Genomic DNA, 20,932 nt, shown 5'->3' with positions numbered 1-20,932 from the left:
AAACTAACTTATCTTTATAAATCTCTGGCTAAAAAGTCCATTTGATGCTCCGGCCCCTCTGAATCAATTGGGGCCCTTTCCAGCTTAAATATAAGCCTTCTCACCCTTTGTCATCTGATTTCAGGCACTTTTCCGGTTAAATCATGCTTCATATTTCATATTGTCTATGCCAATCTCTTTTATTTATTTTATGATGGAACTATTAGATTGATTAATTTGGTACATCGTTAGAACATGTCTCCTAATGTGTTTTATCTCCTTTTCTTGAACTTATGTCTTCTCTCATGTCTATTTTATTTCCGATGCATTTATTCATTTGTGATTCTTGTTTAATTATGGACGCACTTCACATTTGTTAATGATATTGTTATACTGTGTTCCTTGTTGGAGCACTCATATTGTTGGCTTTGTATTTCTTCTTTTATAAAATCAATAAAACTATTTGAACTAAAAAAAAAAAAAACACATCTCGTATATTTAAAGGTGCAGGAAACAGGAGCCAACGTATGCTTCATCTTCGGGTGCGCCTGGCGCATGCATACAAGAGCTGAGCTTACCGTACCCTCTTGCGCACGTGCGTCAGGCACATTCCTCCCCCTTAACGTCCCAATGCTCACAGTCAGGGTGTAGTAAGGGGGAGGAGCGGTCCACCCCAGGTAACATCTTGGTGGGGGCGCTGGCACCCCCTCCTCTTCCCCCGCACCTCTTTAAAGTTCCCGGCGTGAACAGCAACTCTAACCTGCTGCTTGCGGCAGTATCGGCTCTTTCTCTGACATCACATCCTGGACCCACACCTAGGAAGTGACATCAGAGGAAGAGCTGATGCTAGCGCAAGTAGCAGGATGGGAATGTTAAAGAGGTGCAGGGGAAGCGAAGGGGTGTGCGCGTGTGGCAGGAGAGGGCGGGGAAGGCGCAGATGAAGGTGGGGGGGGGGTCGGAGAAGAGAGTGGGGGGAGGGCGCCTCTCACCCTCGTTAGGCCACTGCTAACAGTGTGCATATCATTTGTATGCCATTAGTGGTGAGCACTGGGAAGTTATTTTGCTGTGCTGTTCTGGCACTACTTTCCGGCACCGTTCCGTACAGCACCAGAGTTTTGAGCATCTGCCTCCGAGTCCTACAGTATTTCCACATATCTAAGTAAATTAATCTAAGTAGTCATCTGCAGTTCTTTTATGCAACATTTACCCCTGAATGATGAGTCTGGATAAACCAATTCTGGATGAACCAGGAATGGAGTTGTGATGGAGGCATTCATGCAGACCAGTTCAATTCCTTTCCAGAGAAAGGAAAATGGTAAAACCAGAGGACATAATTTGAGGTTGAGGGGTGGTAGATTCAGGGGCAATATTAGGAAATTCTACTTTACGGAGAGGGTGGTGGATGCCTGGAATGCGCTCCCGAGAGAGGTGGTGGAGAGTAAAACTGTGACTGAGTTCAAAGAAGCGTGGGATGAACACAGAAGATTTAGAATCAGAAAATAATATTAAATATTGAACTAGGCCAGTACTGGGCAGACTTGCACGGTCTGTGTCTGTGTATGGCCGTTTGGTGGAGGATGGGCTGGGGAGGGCTTCAGTGGCTGGGAGGGTGTAGATGGGCTGGAGTAAGTCTTAACAGAGATTTCGGCAGTTGGAACCCAAGCACAGTACCGGGTAAAGCTTTGGATTCATGCCCAGAAATAGCTAAGAAGAAAAAAAAAAAAAAATTTAAATTGAATCAGGTTGGGCAGACTGGATGGACCATTCGGGTCTTTATCTGCCGTCATCTACTATGTTACTATGTTACTATGTTAATTAAGGAGCCAAAGACCGTATGCTCTATGACTTATGCTTAAGAATGCACTATATTTATTCATTCATTCAGGGAGAGGGTTAAAAAGTTCCCTGATACTAGGGTTGCCAGATTTTGCATTTGGTAAATGAGGACACATGGCCCCGCCCTGTTCTGCCCATGGGCCCGCCTCCAGGTCCGCCACGTTCCGCCCCCCCAGCCCCACGCAAACCTCGTCTCGTTGGGCCAGATCTGGAACGCATCTGCACATGTGCGGAAGTGACGTGATGACGTCGCACACGTGTGTGCACGCATGGGACCTCACCTCGCTGCATCAGCGCAAGCGCAGAGGTATGCCAGACTCGGCTCTGATCTTATCAGCTTTTGAAAACCCGGACAAAGTGCCGGGTTTTGAAAAGCTTCCCAGACGCCTGGACAGTCCTCTGAAAAAATGACTTGTGCAGGTAAATCCAGACGTCTGGCGACCCTGCCTGATACTAGAGTTGTATCGTGAATCGGGTGATTGAGAGAGCTGTTGCACCGTGGCTTGGTCCTCCCATTTTAATGGCCAGCAGGATAAGGGTAATAATTGCCTCTGTAAAGGGCTCTGGTACAAATTCATTTGGGGACCCTCTTACCAAAGCTGTGGCACACCCCTTATGAGTGCGGTTGTGCATGCTGTACTTTAGAGGGAACACTGATAGGGACAGTTAGCTGGGAGCAGAGGTAAGCAGCAAGAATCCTAAAATCTACAAGTTCTGAGTTACATATAAATCCGACTTAAGAACAGCTTTAAAAATGCAACTCGTTCTTAACCCGGGGACTGCCTGTATAGGAATCATCAAGCCATTGTGACATCACTGCTGAGGTTGGCTCTTAGGCATTGGTGGAATGAGGCATTATGACATCACAATCTCAGCTCTGGAATGTTGCTACTCCATGGGATCTTGCCAGGCACTTGTGACCTGAGTTAGCCACTGTTAGAAACAGATTTCTGGGCATGAGGGACCTTCGGTCTGTCCCAGTATGGCAATTCTTATGTTCTTTTGTGAGTCAAGTACAGGCAGTCCCCGAGCTACAGATGCCCGACTTAAGTACGACTCATACTTAAGAACGCGGTTGCGGCTTCATTTGATTTCACTGAGCAGTATTTCCAGTGGAATAAACTCCTACACTTCTCCTGTGGCAGATTCAGGCATGACGCATGGCCACATTAAGAACAGTGTGTGGTTGTGCATGCTGTATCTTAAGAGGAAACACTTCAGTTGGCCCTTTTGTCAGCAGGGAGCAGAAGTAAGCAGGAAGAATCTCAAAATCTATAAGTTCTGAGTTACATACAAATCTGACTTAAGAACAGCTTTAAAAATGTAACTCGTTCTTAACCCAGGGACTGCCTGTATTATGAATGTATGTATATCTAATATAATAAAACCCTAGACGCAAATGCGCACTGTTACCTGCGTTTTCCGTGACCTCTGATCCATGATCAGTAGTTCTGTGGTGGCAGGAGTGCGCCTGCATGAGTCCACAGCCTTATAGCACCTACCTACACTCGCCGGCAGGACTGGCCGCCAGCTCTGGACTCCTTGCTCTCCACAAGATCGCAGTGTCGGCTCCTCTCACGAGCCGCACCAGCGTCGGTGAAGGCTTCCAACGCTGGCGGGGATCGAGAGAAACCGCCGCAACACCTTTAAACTTTAAAAAAAAATTTGCCCGGAGCAGGCCACACCGCGGGGCGGGCAGGGAAGTGCTGACAAAAAAGACTCCAGCCACGAGCCGCTCAACGGGACTAGGCAGGCAGGCAGGCAGCCACGTGAGGGAGGGCAACAGAATGGAAAAAAAAAAAAAGTAACATGCAGGGAGAAGCTGGGCCTGCCTGCGAGGAACGCAATAAGGGAAGGGGGGCCCTTGGAGCAGGCTAGACCACGAGAAGGGAAGGGGGAGGGGCCAAAAGGAGCAGGCCACATTATGGTAAGAGTAGGGAAGGGGGGTGGGGTAAAATGCTGCTACTGCTGCACAGGGACCTGGAGGGGAAGGGAAATACTGCTGCTGCTGCTGCTGCTGCACAAGGAAGGGGGGGTAGGGGAGGGAAATGCTGTTGCTGCTGCACAGGGAAATGCAGGGAAAAAAATGACAGACAGACAGCAGGAGGGAGGGAGGGAGACAGAAAGAAAGGAAGAAAGACACAGGGGCAGGGAGAGGGACAGAAAAACAGAGAAAGGGGGCCAGGGAGAGAGAGAGACAGTGGGAGGGAGCGAGACAGAAAAAAAGAAAGACAGACAGACATATATTCTAGCACCCGTTAATGTAACGGGCTTCAAGACTAGTTTTTATATATGCGCTACTCCCGACACTTATAGGAACTCTATGAGGGTCGGGAGCAGTGCAGAGCATTCTGCACGCTAGCCTGCGCTAAAAAACTCTTTTACGATTTTGTAAAAGGTGGGAGGGGGGAGTGAGTGACTTGCACAGGGTCACAAGGAGCAGTGCGGTATTTTATACTCAGCTGAATAGTGGTTAAAATTCAAATGCGAACAATCCAGGACTCTACTGCGCTAAATCGTACTGAAATAAACACTTGGGGGCTCCTTTTACTAAGGTGCGCTAGTGGATTTTTGTGCGCTTAGCGCATGCTACAATACCGCACGCGCTAAACTCTAACGCCTCCATAGAGCTTGCGTTAGTATTTTTCGGTTAGTGCGCGCTAAAAACGCTAGCGCACCTTAGTAAAAAGAGCCCTTGGTTTCGGAGTTCCTGTTGCTTCTTTTATTGGCTGTTATGTTACAGCTCACTGACGATTTGTATTTATTATTCGAACTGGGCTGAATAATATTTTTCATGATTGGTATTTGGCTAAATAGTAAAATACACTATTCAGCCGAACTCTAATCTCAATTCTGGAGACGCCACTTTCAAAAAGAAATAAGCAGGATGGAGTAGGTCCAGAGAGCAACTACGAAAATGGTCCGTGGTCTCCATCATAAAGTGTTTCAGGACAAACTTAGCCCTCCTCACCTCCCCCCTTTTACAAGCGTAGCGTGGTCTTTGCACCGGCCATGGTGGTAACAGCACCGACGCCCATAGGAATTCTACCGCTGCGCCAGTGCTAAAAACCACACTACACTTTTACAAAAGGGGGAGGAGGTAAGGTTTAAGGATTTCAACGTCTATACTTTGGAACGTATCATAAAAATCCATTTCTAGACTGCAAATACCGAAAAGTTCCAAGCGGTTTACATAGTAACATAGTAGATGACGGGAGATAAAGACCCGAATGGTCCATCCAGTCTGCCCAACCTGATTCAATTTAAATTTTTTTTTTTTTCTTCTTAGCTATTTCTGGGCGAGAATCCAAAGCTTTAGCCGGTACTGTGCTTGGGTTCCAACTGCCAAAATCTCTGTTAAGACTTACTCCAGCCCATCTACACCCTCCCAGCCATTGAAGCCCTCCCCTGCCCATCCTCCACCAAACGGCCATACACAGACACAGACCGTACAAGTCTGCCCAGTACTGGCCTTAGTTCAATATTTAGTCTTATTTTCTGATTTAGATCCTTTGTGTTCATCCCACACTTCTTTGAACTCAGTCACAGTTTTACTCTCCACCACCTCTCTCGGGAGCGCATTCCAGGCATCCACCACCCTCTCCGTAAAGTAGAATTTCCTAACATTGCCTTTGAATCTACCACCCCTCAACCTCAAATTATGTCCTCTGGTTTTACCATTTTCCTTTCTCTGGAAAAGATTTTGTTCTACGTTAATTCCCTTCAAGTATTTGAACGTCTGAATCATATTTAGCTAATAATACAACTCGTAAAGAGAATCGAGTCACCGAGGGCCAAGAAACCGTCAAAAATAAAAAGGTTTTGAGGTGTTTCCTAAACTGTAAATAAGAGGTAGGCATAGATAACAACCGTTTAAAATCTTTATCCGCAAATGCTGCCCGAAAGGGGCGAGTTCTATTGTGATATCTTTTAAATCTACAGCCCTTGACCGTTGGAAAAATGAACAAAAGCTTTAGTACGTCGAGGGCAGCGTTGAGGAGAGCAGAATGAATTCAAGACGAAACTAAAAACGTTCTTATTCCAAGACGCATACCAGCGCGTCTAAATATTTCCTTTCCAACAACATAGCAGTATATTACACGAACCGCTTTTAAGAAGCGATTCCCATTCCTGGTGTTTTATTCCCCCCCTCTTCCCTTTAATTAATTTGTTTTTAATGATTTAATTATTAACTTCCCCCCACCCCATTACCCTCAAACTCTTGTTTGTATTTGTAATTTGTCTATTTAATGTTCACATTTCTCCTCCTACCCCCCTACAAAAATTTTTTTTTTTTTTAGTTCAAAATGTTTTATTGATTTTATAAGTAGAGAAAAAATACAAAGCCAACAATGTAAGTGCTCCAACAAGATTTCGGCCTGTGACAAAAATTTATTTTAACCTTTTTTAGCTTTGTAAACCGGCCAGGTGCGCATCGATGGTCGCTATATTAAAATTTAATTAAACTTGAACTTGAAACTTGATGTTTGCTTTCAGCTGAAAGGAAGCTCTGGAACAAGTGGCTATAGGATGAAGATGAAGGGAGATAGACTCAGGAATCACCTAAGGAAATATTTCTTTATGGAAAGGCTGATGAATTTATGGAACCCCGAGTGGAGTGAAACGGGTCGATGTGAATCGCTTGTTTAGTCTGTCCAAAAATGCTAGGCCTAGGGGCAGGGCAGGATTAATTCATCGAGGGCCTCTAGGCACACAAGTACACTGGGCCCCCCTGCCCCGCCCCACCCCACCATGCGCCCAGGCGGAAACAGGAAGCTGCGTCAGAGGGAAGCTTTGGGCAAGCAGCACCGCTTGCACAATTACAGATCCCCGTTGCCTTTCTTACCCGCGTTGCTTGCTTGTCTTACTTTCCGTCGATGTGTGTATATGTGGGGGGGCCGTGTTGTCAATCGGGCTGGGGCCTGTGTTACCGATCAGGGGGCCCGCGTTGCCGATCGATGCTGGAGGGGCCCATCGCCGTTTGGAAAAAAACAATATTGATGCCTTCCTTCATCGGGCCCCCCTGACCATTTCGGGCCCTAGGCACGTGCCTACTTGGCCTATTGGATAATCATGCCCTGCCTAGGGGACATGCGACAAAGCTACTAAGTAGTAGATTTAAAACAAACCGGAGAAAATATTTCTTCACTCAACGTGTAATTAAACTCTGGAATTCATTGCTGGAAAATGTGGTGAAAGCAGTTAGCTTAGCGGGGTTTGAAAAAGGTTTGGCTAATTTCTTAAAAGTCCGTAGACCATTATTAAGATGGACTTGAGGAAATCCACTGCTTATTCCTAGGATAAGCAGCATAAAATCTGTTTTACTCTTTGAGATCTTGCCAGGTGCTTATGACATAGCCACTGTTGGAAACAGGATGCCGGGCTTGATGGACATTCGGTCTGTCCCAGTTCTTATGAGTTGCCATACTAGGACAGACTGAAGATCCATCAATCCCAGTATCCTGTTTCCAGCAGTGGCCAACCCAGTTCACAAGTACCTGGCACGATCTCAAAGAGTAAAATAGATTTTATGCTGCTTATCCTAGGAATAAGCAGTGGATTTCACCAAAGTCCATCATAATAATGGCTTATAGTCTTTTGTTTAAGAAAATTATCCAAACCTTTTTTAAACCCTGCTAACTGCTTTCACCACATTCTCTGCCAACAAATTCCAGAGTTTAATTACATGTTGAGTGAAGAATATTGTGTCTGGTTTGTTTTAAATCTGCTACTTACTACTTCATTGCATACTCCCCTAGTACTAGTGTTTTTTATTTTTCATTAAAGTTTTTCCTTATAATCTAAATTACAGGAAAAAGTGGAAAGACAAGTTACAATATTACATGTCGAATAAACAAAGCATTCTTTAAGTCCACATCAAGAGAACAGTCTATGATTCTTGGAGGCATAAATTAAAATAAAAACAAAGGCTAAATACAAACAAGGATCATACTATCTTATCACCCTCAGCTCATGAGGAAGCAATAGTTTCACTAGAGAATGACAACGGGGACAAATTTTTCCCCGTCCCCGTGGGAACTCATTTTACCATCCCGTCCCCGCGAGTTCTTTTCCTGTCCCTGCCCCATTCCTGCAAGCTCCGTCCTCATCTGCACCAGCCTCAAACCCTTTAAAATCCTAAGTAGCAACATTCGAGAGCTCAGATTGTGATGTCATAATGCCTCATTCCACCAATGCCTAAGCTCCGTCCTCATCTGCACAAGCCTCAAACTGTTTCAATTCCTAAGTAGCAACATTCTAGAGCTCAGATTGTGATGTCATAATGCCTCATTCCACCAATGCCTAAGCTCCGTCCTCATCGGCACAAGCCTCAAACACTTTAAAATCCTAAGTAGCCACATTCTAGAGCTCAGATTGTGATGTCATAATGCCTCATTCCACCAATGCCTAAGCTCCGTCCTCATCTGCACAAGCCTCAAACACTTTCAAATCCTAAGTAGCAACATTCTAGAGCTCAGATTGTGATGTCATAATGCCTCATTCCACCAATGCCTAAGCTCCGTCCTCATCTGCACAAGCCTCAAACACTTTCAAATCCTAAGTAGCAACATTCTAGAGCTCAGCTTGTGATGTCATAATGCCTCATTCCACCAATGCCTAAGCTCCGTCCTCATCTGCACAAGCTTCAAACGCTTTATAATCATAAGTGTTTGAGACGCGTGTGGTTAAGACTGAGCTTACAGGAACGGGGCAGGGACAGCGAGAAAACTTGCGGGGACAGGGTGAGTAAATTGAGTTCCTACAGGGATGGGGAAAAATTTGTCCCCGTGTCATTCTCTAAGTTTCACCCACAGCCAGAGGGATCTCCATGTTGGTTTCCCAGCTAGGAAGGTCTCCAGCTGCAGGGGATTTCAAAAAAACCATATGGCATCATCATCGTCGGCTGCCTAAAAACCAATCCCTGATCGTGTGTCAATCACACAACGGCATCGTTTATAGATTCGCAGCTTCGTGAAAGGTACTACTGCAACTACTACGTATCTATATAGCGATGAAAGGTGTGCACATGGGCTACCAAGGCGTCCGGATTTCCCCAGATATCTCCTATTGAGGACATGTCCGGGGATCCAGACGGCTTGTCAAAACCCTGCACTTTGTCCGAGTTTCGAAAAGAAATTGTGTCAGGAGGGGTCTGAAGGCAGGTCTAGGGATCTGGATTTTACTGACATAAAACCCGGTAACCCTATGTACGCAGCGCTGCACATTTTGACATTTATAGATGGTCCCTGCTCGGAATTGCTTACAATCTAACTTGGACAGACAGACACGACGCGGAGGGTAGGGGATGCAGCATCTAAGGTGAGAGGCGTCAAAAGCACCCTCAAAGAGGTGGGCTTTTAACTGGGCCTTGAACCCTGCCAGAGGCGGAGCCCGTCGTAGGGATTCGGGCAGATTGTTCCAAGCATACGGCGCAACACCGGAAATGCAGGATAGGATTTTAAAGGCCTACATTTCCGGCGCCTATCTGTTATGTGGATTGCAGCTACAGAGGCGCTGTACCACGCCTAATGCCACTTCCGGCATTAACCACGCCTGCAATGGCATTAGGCGTCATAACGTAACCTCCGTAGCTGCAATGCAGGCGCCATTTTTCTAGGCACCTACATTTAAATTTTAAAAAAATGATATTCATCATTTTTTTTTTAATTCTTTATTAATTTTCAAGCTTTGACAGTGTATTACAATTAATATAACTTTAACAGATTGCATAAAATACACCATATTACACACATTATTAAAGAAAACATCAATTTCCCCCCCTCCTCTCAATTGTTAATATATTAAATCATATTATTTATTACAATACTAGCTGATGCCCCGGCGTTGCACGGGTATTTAATTATAGCAATAACACTGTAAATGGATTCAAATAAAGATACTTTATAGTGGTGAATGAAATTATTTTTTTACAGCTTAATAAAAAGTACAATATTCAAATTATAATGTGAAATATTTGACAAAATGAATACAATACAACTAACGCAAAACGTGATTATAAACAACAATTTTAGTTTCACCTCCTGGAGCAAGAACATATAAATTCTTGGGTGAAGAGACCCCCAGAACATAGCACCCCAGGTAGTGAGGGATCTGCATACCAAGTTTCGTTCAAATCGGTCAAGCCGTTTTTGAATTACTGTGAGAATGGCAGCTTTTTACATATTTTCCATTGACATGAATGGGTGAAATCTGATTTTCTGTTTGTAGCTCCGCCCACGTGTGCAGGTGGGCCGCGAGACCCCCAGAACATATCACCCCAGGTAGTGAGGGATCTGCATACCAAGTTTCGTTCAAACCGGTCAAGCCGTTTTTGAATTACTGTGAGAATGGCAGCTTTTTACATTTTTTACATTGACATGAATGGGTGAAATCTGATTTTCTGTTTGTAGCTCCGCCCACGTGTGCAGGTGGGCCGCGAGACCCCCAGAACATATCACCCCAGGTAGTGAGGGATCTGCATACCAAGTTTCGTTCAAACCGGTCAAGCCGTTTTTGAATTACTGTGAGAATGGCAGCTTTTTACATTTTTTACATTGACATGAATGGGTGAAATCTGATTTTCTGTTTGTAGCTCCGCCCACGTGTGCAGGTGGGCCGCGATACCCCCAGAACATATCACCCCAGGTAGTGAGGGATCTGCATACCAAGTTTCGTTCAAACTGGTCAAGCCGTTTTTGAATTACTGTGAGAATGGCAGCTTTTTACATTTTTTACATTGACATGAATGGGTGAAATCTGATTTTCTGTTTGTAGCTCCGCCCACGTGTGCAGGTGGGCCGCGAGACCCCCAGAACATATCACCCCAGGTAGTGAGGGATCTGCATACCAAGTTTCGTTCAAATCGGGCAAGCCGTTTTTGCGTTGGCAGCTTTTTACATTTTTTCCATTAACATGAATGGGTGAAATCTGATTTTATGTTTGTAGCTCCGCCCATGTGTGCAGGTGGGCCGCGATACCCCCAGAACATATCACCCCAGGTAGTGAGGGATCTGCATACCAAGTTTCGTTCAAATCGGTCAAGCCGTTTTTGCGTGATCGCGGCACATACACACACACATACATACATACACACATACATACCTCCGATTTTATATATATAGATTATATTTAAATATTTTTAAAGTCTTCCCCTCCCCTCCCCCCACCCTGGATGTGTCAGGAAATCTAAGAAATAAAAGATATATCTCTATTATTGTATGTTAACAAATGCAGTCAATGGGCTCCATTCTTTATTACATGTATTGCTAAGACCCAAGCATTCCCCATTCATTCTTTCACACTTGCCTACCAGAACGTGTCGTTAAGTCTGTCATAACATTTCCAGTTCCTTGGGATCATTTGGATGGTTATTCCTGCCTTGATCAATAAAAGACGGCGGTGTCAGGTCAAAAGCGTGCCGGGACAAAGGCGCGAGCAGACAATTGAGAGCAGCGCGGAGGCGCGCGCTGAAGATAATTACTGTTTTTAGGGCTCCGACGGGGAGGGGGGCGTGGGGGGGAACACCCCCACTTTACTTAATACAGATTGCGCCGCGTTGTGGGGGGGTTTGGGGTTTGTAACCCCCCACATTTTACTGAAAACTTCACTTTTTCCCTGTTTTTAGGGAAAAAGTTAAGTTTACAGTAAAATGTGGGGGGTTACAATCCCCCAAACCCCCCACAATGCCGGCGCGATTTGTATTAAGTAAACTGGGGGTGCTCCCCAACAAAACCCCCCGTCGGAGCCCCTAAAAACAGTAATTTTCTTCGGCGCGCGCCTCCGTCTTGCGCTCAGTTGTCGGCGCGCGCCTTTGTCTTCCGCGTTGTTGTCTATGAACCAAGACGGCTCCTGTATTTATCCAAAATAGGCTTTACCTGTAACAACGTACCACAAATTATGGTTTCATATGATAAAGGAATAGATGATTCGAGAATAATATTTATCTGTCCCCAAATTGACCTCCAGAAATTAAGTATCAGTGGACAAAAATATAACATATGATCAAGAGTCCCAATATTAATATGACAATGCCAGCATCTATTAGACTTAGAACTGTCTATCTTTTGTAAACGAACCGGGGTCCAAAAAATCCTACGTAATAAAAATAACCAAGTTTGTCTCATAGATGCTGACGCTCTACATTTCAACCTCCAAGTCCAAATTCGTGGCCATCGAGATGCAGAAATGTACTGTTTTATCTCGATGCTCCAAATGTCTCTAAGACTATGTTTTGGTTTTTTAATCAAGAATTGAGAAATTAATTTGTTCCACTGGGCAACCTGATGTCCTACTAGATCTGTCTGGTAACAAAGGATTTGCAGGCTATAATAATTTTTAAAGTTTTTCATCATTTTTAAAAGGCTTTTTCCCACTTAAGTTAGATGGCGGTAGGGCGCCTTCCAGCGCTTAACTACATTTGCATGGGAATCTGAGAAAAATGTAGCACCACTAGCCAGTGGCTTAGCGAGGGTGTGAGAAGCCCGGGGGCAGTAGCGCCCATCCCCCGCCCTCGTCTCTGCACCCCCTTCCCCGAACCTCTAGTTGTTCACTGCCGTGACCACGTCTTCTCCCTCTGACGTCTCTTCCTATGAGCAGCACCTGGAAGTGATGTCGGCGGGAGCCGACGCAGTCGCGAGGAGGACGATGATATTGTTACTTGCAGTGGTGAGCAAGTAGAGGTGCGGGGGAAGAGAAGGGAGGCGCGCATGTGGTGGGGGTAGGGGGGGAATAGTGGGAAGAGGCCAGAAACTTTGATTTACAGTAGAGAATGACACGGGGAGCGATCCCCGCAGCGAACCGCTGCGTGGCTGCGGTTTGGCTGCGGGTTATGGTGACCTCATTAGCAAATATCCGCAGACGCGGGGACAAATCCTTCCACCGCCCGCAAAAACGGTGAATAGATTTGTCCCCGCAGGCCAATGTCCCCCCTTCTAGGAACCGCTATTTACCTGTGTTTCACCTGCACGTTGCCGCATTGACTCCGCCCCCCAATATACTGGCTCCCCCCCGACGATCGCGGCAGGAGGGTACCCATCCCCTCCTGCCTACCCCAACCCCCCCCCAACGGCCCTCCCGACGATCGCAGCAGGAGGATATCCAACCCCTCCTGCCAGCTCCCCAACAGCCCCCCTATGATCACTGGTAGGAGGGTGCCCAACCCCTCCTGCCGGCCCCCCCAACGGCCCCCTATATCGCCAATAGGAGGGTGCCCAACCCCTCCTGCCGGACCCTCCCCCAACAAACCCCGCCATCCCGAAACACCACCCTTAGTCTTACTTTCCAAGTTGGACCGGACAGCTCCTCGCTCGTCTGGCCAGCAGGCCTGCCTCCGTCCAAATGAGGCGGGCCCGCCCCTCCCCTCCCCTGCCTAACCCACAGGATCCTAGGGCCTGATTGGCCCAAGCACCTAAGGCCCCTCCTATAGCGGGAGTGGCTTTAGGTGCCTAGACCAATCAGGCCCTAGGATCCTGTGGGTTGGGCAGGGTAGGGGCGGGCCCGCCTCATTTGGACGGAGGCAAGCCTGCTGGCCATACGTGTGAGGAGCCGTCCGGTCCAACTTGGAAAGTAAGACTAAGGGGGTTCCGGGGTGGGAGGGTTCGTTGGGGGGGGGGTCCAGCAGGAGGGGTTGGGTACCCTCCTGCCGGCGATCTTAGGGGAGGCCATTGGGAGGACCGGCAGGAGGGGTTGGGTACCCTTCTGCTGCGATTGTCGGGAGGGCCGTTGGGGGGGGTCTACAGGAGGGGTTGGGTGCCCTCCTGCCGTGATCGCTGGGGGGAGGGGAGACTTGCAGCCGTAGCTAAAGAAAAGTATTTAAAATCGTACCCGTTTGAGGCTTTTATATATGCAGCGGTGACGGTGACGGGGCGGTGAAGGGAATGGCGGTGACGGGGCGGTGCAGAGGATGGTGAGACGGGGACGGGGCGGTGACGGTGACCAATTTTTTCACCGTGTCATTCTCTAATTTACAGTAAGTTGAAGAAAAGCTCTCCTGAAGAGAGCTGATCGAGAAACCTCAGGAAACATGTGGACAAGCTGTCCACAAAATAAAAAGATTCTTTTTAGGAAAGTATGCTCCCAGATTTTATATACCACGTATGGCCGAGCTCTGGAGGGCCTTCAACAACCCTACGTGGATGACCTGGAGGTCAGCAAAAACTCCTGAGGCTTTTGGGGGCAGGGCTGTAGGCGGAACGGGACATGTTGGAGGGGGGACAGGGCGGGGGCATGCATCCGGGTTTCTTTGTTCTGAAATATGGTAGCCCTAAGCTTAGACATTCTAGTTTTGTAAACTGCCTTGACCTGTCTGTTCAGACTTGGTATTTTAAACCGTAAAAATGAATACTAATATTGATTCTACCATGCTTCAAGGATATCTTTAAAAACTCACTTCATTTTGGATTGTCAACAGTAGCAACTTCCATAAACGAAACACTTGAGTAACACCCTGAAGAGGGCAGGATTGAAATGAACACATTTACAGGATATGAAGAGCATATCGGCTAATTGTTTGAGGGCCACAATGGAGGACTTTGAGGGTCACGCTTTGGAAACCTGTATTTGCTATCATTTTCTGTGTTTTATTGTTTCTATTTTAATTTTCGTATCGGAACTACTATAATAATAATAATTTATTTTTGTATACCGCCATACCCAGGGAGTTCTAGGCGGTTCACAACAAATAGATGAGTTACATACAGTGCAGTTGAAAAGAGAAGAACATAACAAGTCAATTGAAGGGTCAAATTAGTTTGCATTGACAATTTAAGTGAAGGAAGGGCTAATACAGAGCACATACGGTATGTACTGTAAGAGAGTACAATTGAATTTATGAGAGGGGGGAACAGAGCATATTGTATGAGAGGGAGGGGGCAGGGATCTTGGAAGGGGGGGAGGAGGAGGAAAAAGTAAAGAAAGGTGGGTAGTGTTGAGGGGGGGGGGAGGAGAGAGTTAAGGATTTGGTTTGATGCAAAGAGGAGTGTTCGATCTGTTTTCTAATGTGGAGAGGGGGAGCGTTAAGGCGGAAGAGGGGAGCATTAAGGATTTGGTCTATTCGTCCTATGAATGTTTCAAAACACCAAGCAATACGTTAGCAAAAACAGGAAGGTTATTTTCCAGTACCTCGTAGAAATGCGGACATTGTGGATTTTAGATCAGTAGCATCTACACTCGAGAGCAACTCGTGGCAGTGACCTTGACAGACGACTTATAGTAGCCGAGGGAAGGGCATTGGGCTCCTCAGTCACAAAAGCGGATTCCTTTTAAGAAAAGAAAAAAAGCCCCAAAATGAATTTGCTGTGTCAGTCAATAATATGAGTATTCTATGTTTTCTCTTCAGAGCTTTGTCCAAGACCCCGTCAGCTTTGGCCTTGAATCAAACCCAGCACTGCAAGCAGCTGGAAGGGTTGGTTTCCTCTCAGATGCAGCTGTGTCGCACTAATCTGGAACTCATGCAAACCATCATCCAAGCAGCGAGAGAGGTGAAGAAGACCTGCCATAAAACTTTCTCCGACATGCGTTGGAACTGTTCCTCCATAGAGCTGGCACCGAACTTCCAGGCAGATTTGGACAGAGGTAACTTTCATTTGCAACTCCCCTTGGGGGGGGGGGGGGAAGGCTACACTGAAATAAATCAGAATTTACAAAGGACTGAAAAAGAAACTAATGTTTGTGTTATCCGACGCCCAGCAGTGTTTTTCTGTGTAGGAGAAGGCTAACTTTTTTTTTTTTTTTGCTGTAAATAATCTTCCTTTGGACAACCCAAGATAAATTTGTAATTCTGCGGAAACATGAAAAGTTTTCTAATTTTGTTTTGCTTTCCCACATGACTCTCATCTTCACTGTTTTTTTTACTGGTGGAAGGTAAAGCCAGTGCTCTCTTCCTCTCTTTGAACACGGTTCTACTGTTGAATCAAAACATTTGGTGTTTTGATTCGGTCCATTTCTTTTCCAGGCTAAAGTGTTACGGCGGAGCACTGGCTAAACCATTTCCAGGTGCAAAAAAACAAACCAAACCAAACCAACCTCTGGTGGTTCTGTTAGTACATTTTAGTACAACAGAATTGGCAAATGAGCAGCTCTAGGCTCACCCATTTTGACTAGTTGGTGCCCTAATTGGTCGCCAGACATCAAAGGTTCCCAAGGTCATCATAGTGACTCCACATCAAGTTGGGTTTTGTACACAGTAAATACCCGTGAATTAAATCAGCATGCATGTGTCTCCTGTTGTATGCAGGGTTCTCATGCATACTCGTTCTGGATCTCCTGAAAACGTAACCGACTGGCTGGGGGTTCAGTTGGATAGGTTTGGGAGCTACTTCCCTATTCCATTCCTGGTCTTTTCTCTTGCGTGTTCTCACTGCATAGGGTTACCAGACATAACATAGTAACATAGTAACATAGTAACATAGTAGATGACGGCAGATAAAGACCCGAATGGTCCATCCAGTCTGCCCAACCTGATTCAATTTAAATTTTTTTTTTTTTTTTCTTCTTAGCTATTTCTGGGTGAGAATCCAAAGCTTTACCCGGTACTGTGCTTGGGTTCCAACTGCCGAAATCTCTGTTAAGACTTACTCCAGCCCATCTACACCCTCCCAGCCATTGAAGCCCTCCCCTGCCCATCCTCCTCCAAACGGCCATGCACAGACACAGACCGTACAAGTCTGCCCAGTAACTGGCCTAGTTCAATCTTTAATATTATTTTCTGATTCTAAATCTTCTGTGTTCATCCCACGCTTCTTTGAACTCAGTCACAGTTTTCCTCTCCACCACCTCTCTCGGGAGCGCATTCCAGGCATCCACCACCCTCTCCGTAAAGTAGAATTTCCTAACATTGCCCCTGAATCTACCACCCCTCAACCTCAAATTATGTCCTCTGGTTTTACCATTTTCCTTTCTCTGGAAAAGATTTTGTTCTACGTTAATACCCTTTAAGTATTTGAACGTCTGAATCATATCTCCCCTGTCTCTCCTTTCCTCTAGGGTATACATATTCAGGGCTTCCAGTCTCTCCTCATACGGCTTCTGGCGCAAGCCTCCTATCATTTTCGTCGCCCTCCTCTGGACCGCCTCAAGTCTTCTTACGTCTTTCGCCAGATACGGTCTCCAAAACTGAACACAATACTCCAAGTGGGGCCTCACCAATGACCTGTACAGGGGCATCAACACCTTCTTCCTTCTACTGACCACGCCTCTCTTTATACAGCCCAGAATCCTTCTGGCAGCAGCCACTGCCTTGTCACACTGTTTTTTCGCCTTTAGATCTTCGGACACTATCACCCCAAGGTCCCTCTCCCCGTCCGTGCATTTCCCCAGACATGTCCTTTGGAGGATGTGTCTAGGGGTCCAGACGGCATTTCAAAACCCAGCACCTTGTCCGGGTTTTGAAGAGCTTCCGATATCAGTACGGCATCCACGAACACACGGATGCAACGCGGTAACATCACGCACCAACGCGAGATGTCATCGCATCCATGCATGTGTGCGGATGCCATCCCAATGCACGAACAGGTTAAGGGGGTGGGGCTAGGGGCAGGACGTGGGCAAAACTGGGCGGGCCTGGGGGCATGGTCATGAGTCTAGATTTTCCTTCGGGAAAATCTGGTAACCCTATCACTGCCGCCTTCTATTTGCATCACCATTTTTCTTATTTAATATTTCTGCAGGTAGACCCCTTCCATTATCATATTTTTATTTAGAGAGTATAGCCAGGGCAATGGAGATTACAAGCAAGTTCAATACGACACACTGAGATAGAGGTATAGAGGTGACTGGTCCCTAACTGGCAGGACTTGCAACATAGCCAGAAAGAGTGGTTGTCATGTTGTGGTAGCAAGGGGAACAATAGATTAGAACCTTGGTCTTCATGCCCAGGCCAGGTTTTCAGAATATCCTTAATGAATATGCATGAATGATATTTGCATGCCTACTGCTTCTATTATATGCTTATCTGTCTCATGCATATTCTTTAGGGATATCCTTCAAATCTGACTTGTTAGTGGCCCTTGAGGACTGGGAGAGAAAAGCAAGGGATTAGAGTATTTTAGTAGAAGGTTTCGTGGAAACATTTAAAATGGGGTTGAAAGGTATGCAGAGATGAGGGCTGGTGAATGGGTGGGAATTAGGAGGAAGGACAGAATGAAGGAATGTGAATTTCAAAGTAGAGAATGACACGGAGACAAATTTTTCCCCGTCCCTGCGGGAATTCATTTTCCTGTCCCATCGATTTCTTTTCCTGTCTCTTCCCCATTCCTGCAAGCTTCGTCCTCATCTGAACAAGCCTCAAACCCTTTAAAATCCTAAGTAGCAACATTCTAGAGCTCAGATTGTGATGTCATAATGCCTCATTCCACCAATGCCTAAGCTCCGTCCTCATCTGCACAAGCCTCAAACCCTTTCAAATCCTAAGTAGCAACATTCTAGAGCTGAGATTGTGATGTCATGATGCCTCATTCCACCAATGCCTAAGCTCCGTTCTCATCTGCATAAGCCTCAGACACTTTAAAATCCTAAGTAGCAACATTCTAGAGCTCAGATTGTGATGTCATAATGCCTCATTCCACCAATGACTAAGCTCCATCCTCATCTGCATAAGCCTCAAACACTTTAAAATCCTAAGTAGCAACATTCTAGAGCTGAGATTGTGATGTCATAATGCCTCATTCCACCAATGCCTAAGCTCCGTCCTCATCTGCACAAGCCTCAAACGCTTTAAAATCATAAGTGTTCGAGGTTTGCGCGGTTAAGGCAGAGACAGGGATAATTCGTGGGGACGGGAAAATTGAGTTCCTGCAGGGACGGAGACAAACTTGTCCCCGTGTCATTCTCTATTTCAAAAGCAGACTGTAGCCAGTGAGAGGCTCCAGGGCCAAAGACTGTCAGCGGATGCGGAAAGTGTATTTTGAGAGAGAAACCCGATATGGCCATGCATGGCCGTTTGGCCAGGTTAGCTGAACAGGACACACTGATTGCCTAACTCCCCCAATTGAACTTTTGGGATCCGAAAGTAGGTTCCTTGGCTTCAGGTTACTTTTAAACAAGTCCAAGCCTTGTCCCAGTCCATCCAACACGAAATAGATGTATTCTGGCATCCACTGTTGGACGCAAAAAGCCATTAAGACTGAAGACGTCACCACAAGGCCTGCTGCACATGGTGAACTGAAAAAAAGTTATAGACAACACATACCTCAGAGCAGTCAGCGCTGAATGATCAGAGAGCTAAAGATTGGCTATATTTCAATCTGTCCTGGGTGAATGATGCAGCCACCATATTGCATAACTCATGAAAATGTGGACAGGATACATTCTTCTGATGCTATTTCTATGTATTCCACTGTGCACGAGTTATAAATCCAAAGTGTGGCTTTTAGGAAATACTGTTTAAGTTTATGACACTATGCTCAAGTTCATTTAGCCTTGTTATGGTACAGTCATTCATGCGCGGGAGAAAGCCACGCCGACATTTGAGCCCAGACAATTGGGCACAAGACTCCAGTGTGCCGCTGGAAAAGTTAATTTTAAGGAGTTCTGATGGGGGGAGGGGGGGGGTGAGGAGGGAACCCCCCAGTTTACTTAATAGTGTTCGCGCTGCCTTTGTGGGAAGGGGTTTTGGGGGTTGGAACTCCCATTATAGAGGAAACTTGACTTTTTCCCGATTTTTTAAGTAAAAAGTTACGTTTTCTGTATAACGTGAACGGTTGCACCCCCCACACCTCCCCCCAACGGCAGCACGAAGAGCATTAAGTAAAGACACCCCCTGTTGGAGCTCTTTAAAATTAACTTTTACAGCGGCGCGCTGGAGTCTTGTGCGCAATTGTCTGGGCTGAAATGTCGGCGCGGCTTTGTCCGGCGCACTTATGTCCCGTCACCCCTTGTTATACACCAAGGGCTCCTTTTACTAAGCCGCATTAGGGCTTTAACGCGGGGAATAGTGTGCCCTACATTGCCGCGCACGCTAGACCTTAACGCCAGCATTGAGCTCGCGTTGGTTCTAAAAGCGTAGCGGGCGGTAATTTCCTGTGTGCGCTAAAAACGCTAGCGCACCTTAGTAAAAGGAGCCCCAAAAGTTAAATATTTTTCCCCCCCAAACATCCAAGTTTCCAAGTTGATTAAAATTTGATATACCGCTTATAACAGCTCTCCAAACGGCGTAGAACGTTGCAGTAAAAAAAGTTTAAAATTTTGGGGGATAAAAACGGAAAAGAGATTAAATCAATTAAATGAAGGAAAAGAATCTCAGAGATGCCACTCCATGGATCATAATGATATTACCCATATAAGGAATTGTGGCGTGGGTGTCTTTCATAGATTCATAAAACCTTCATATATTAAAAAAGACTTAATTCGTCAAAATTTTATTATAGTTTAGTTATTGCTCAAAAACTTTTTATTAATTTTTATTTTTATTTTTTCTCTAACCTTTATTATAAATACCATTATAATTTAATTTAAAAAAGTTTAAAGTTTGGGGGGATAAAAATGGAAAAGAGATTAAGTTAATTAAATGAAGGAAAAGAATCTCATGGATCATAATGATATTACCCATATAAGGAATTGTGGCGTGGGTGTCTTTCATAGATTCAAAAAACCTTCATATATTAAAAAAGACTTAATTCGTCAAAATTTTATTATAGTTTAGTTATTGCTCAAAAACTTTTTATTAATTTTTATTTTTATTTTTTCTCTAACCTTTATTATAAATACCATTATAATTTAATTTAAAAAAGTTTAAAGTTTGGGGGGATAAAAATGGAAAAGAGATTAAGTTAATTAAATGAAGGAAAAGAATCTCAGAGATGCCACTCCATGGATCATAATGATATTACCCAAAAAAGGAATTGTGGCGTGGGTGTCTTTCATAGATTCAAAAAACCTTCATATATTAAAAAAGACTTAATTCGTCAAATTTTTATTATATTTTAGTTATTGCTCAAAAACTTTTTATTAATTTTTATTTTTTCTCAAACCTTTATCATAAATACCATTATAATTTAATTAAAAAAAGTTTAAAATTGGGGGGGATTAAAACGGAAACATACGACGTGGCATGAAGTACAGAAATGAGTGGAAAGGTGGGTGGAAATTACATTTGTAAACAGAAAAGACACATAAAAGCAGG

At 45.2% G+C, this 20,932-nt stretch overlaps 1 protein-coding gene across 3 annotated transcripts in view; it reads left to right on the top strand.

The window, feature by feature from the left end:
• The window catches only part of WNT11 (Wnt family member 11), a 156,679-nt gene that overhangs the window by 43,064 nt on the left and 92,683 nt on the right, over nt 1-20,932 (top strand). For all 3 annotated transcript variants that reach the window (XM_033947704.1, XM_033947707.1, XM_033947706.1), the window contains exon 3: nt 15,152-15,387. In XM_033947704.1, coding sequence (XP_033803595.1) covers nt 15,152-15,387 — 236 coding nt within the window. The remainder of the gene's footprint in view (nt 1-15,151; nt 15,388-20,932) is intronic.

The sequence above is a fragment of the Geotrypetes seraphini genome, chromosome 6 (assembly GCF_902459505.1).
Source record: "Geotrypetes seraphini chromosome 6, aGeoSer1.1, whole genome shotgun sequence".
NCBI lineage: Eukaryota > Metazoa > Chordata > Amphibia > Gymnophiona > Dermophiidae > Geotrypetes > Geotrypetes seraphini.
Note: the sequence above shows the minus strand (reverse complement) of the source record. Positions and strands in the feature narration are given on the sequence as shown.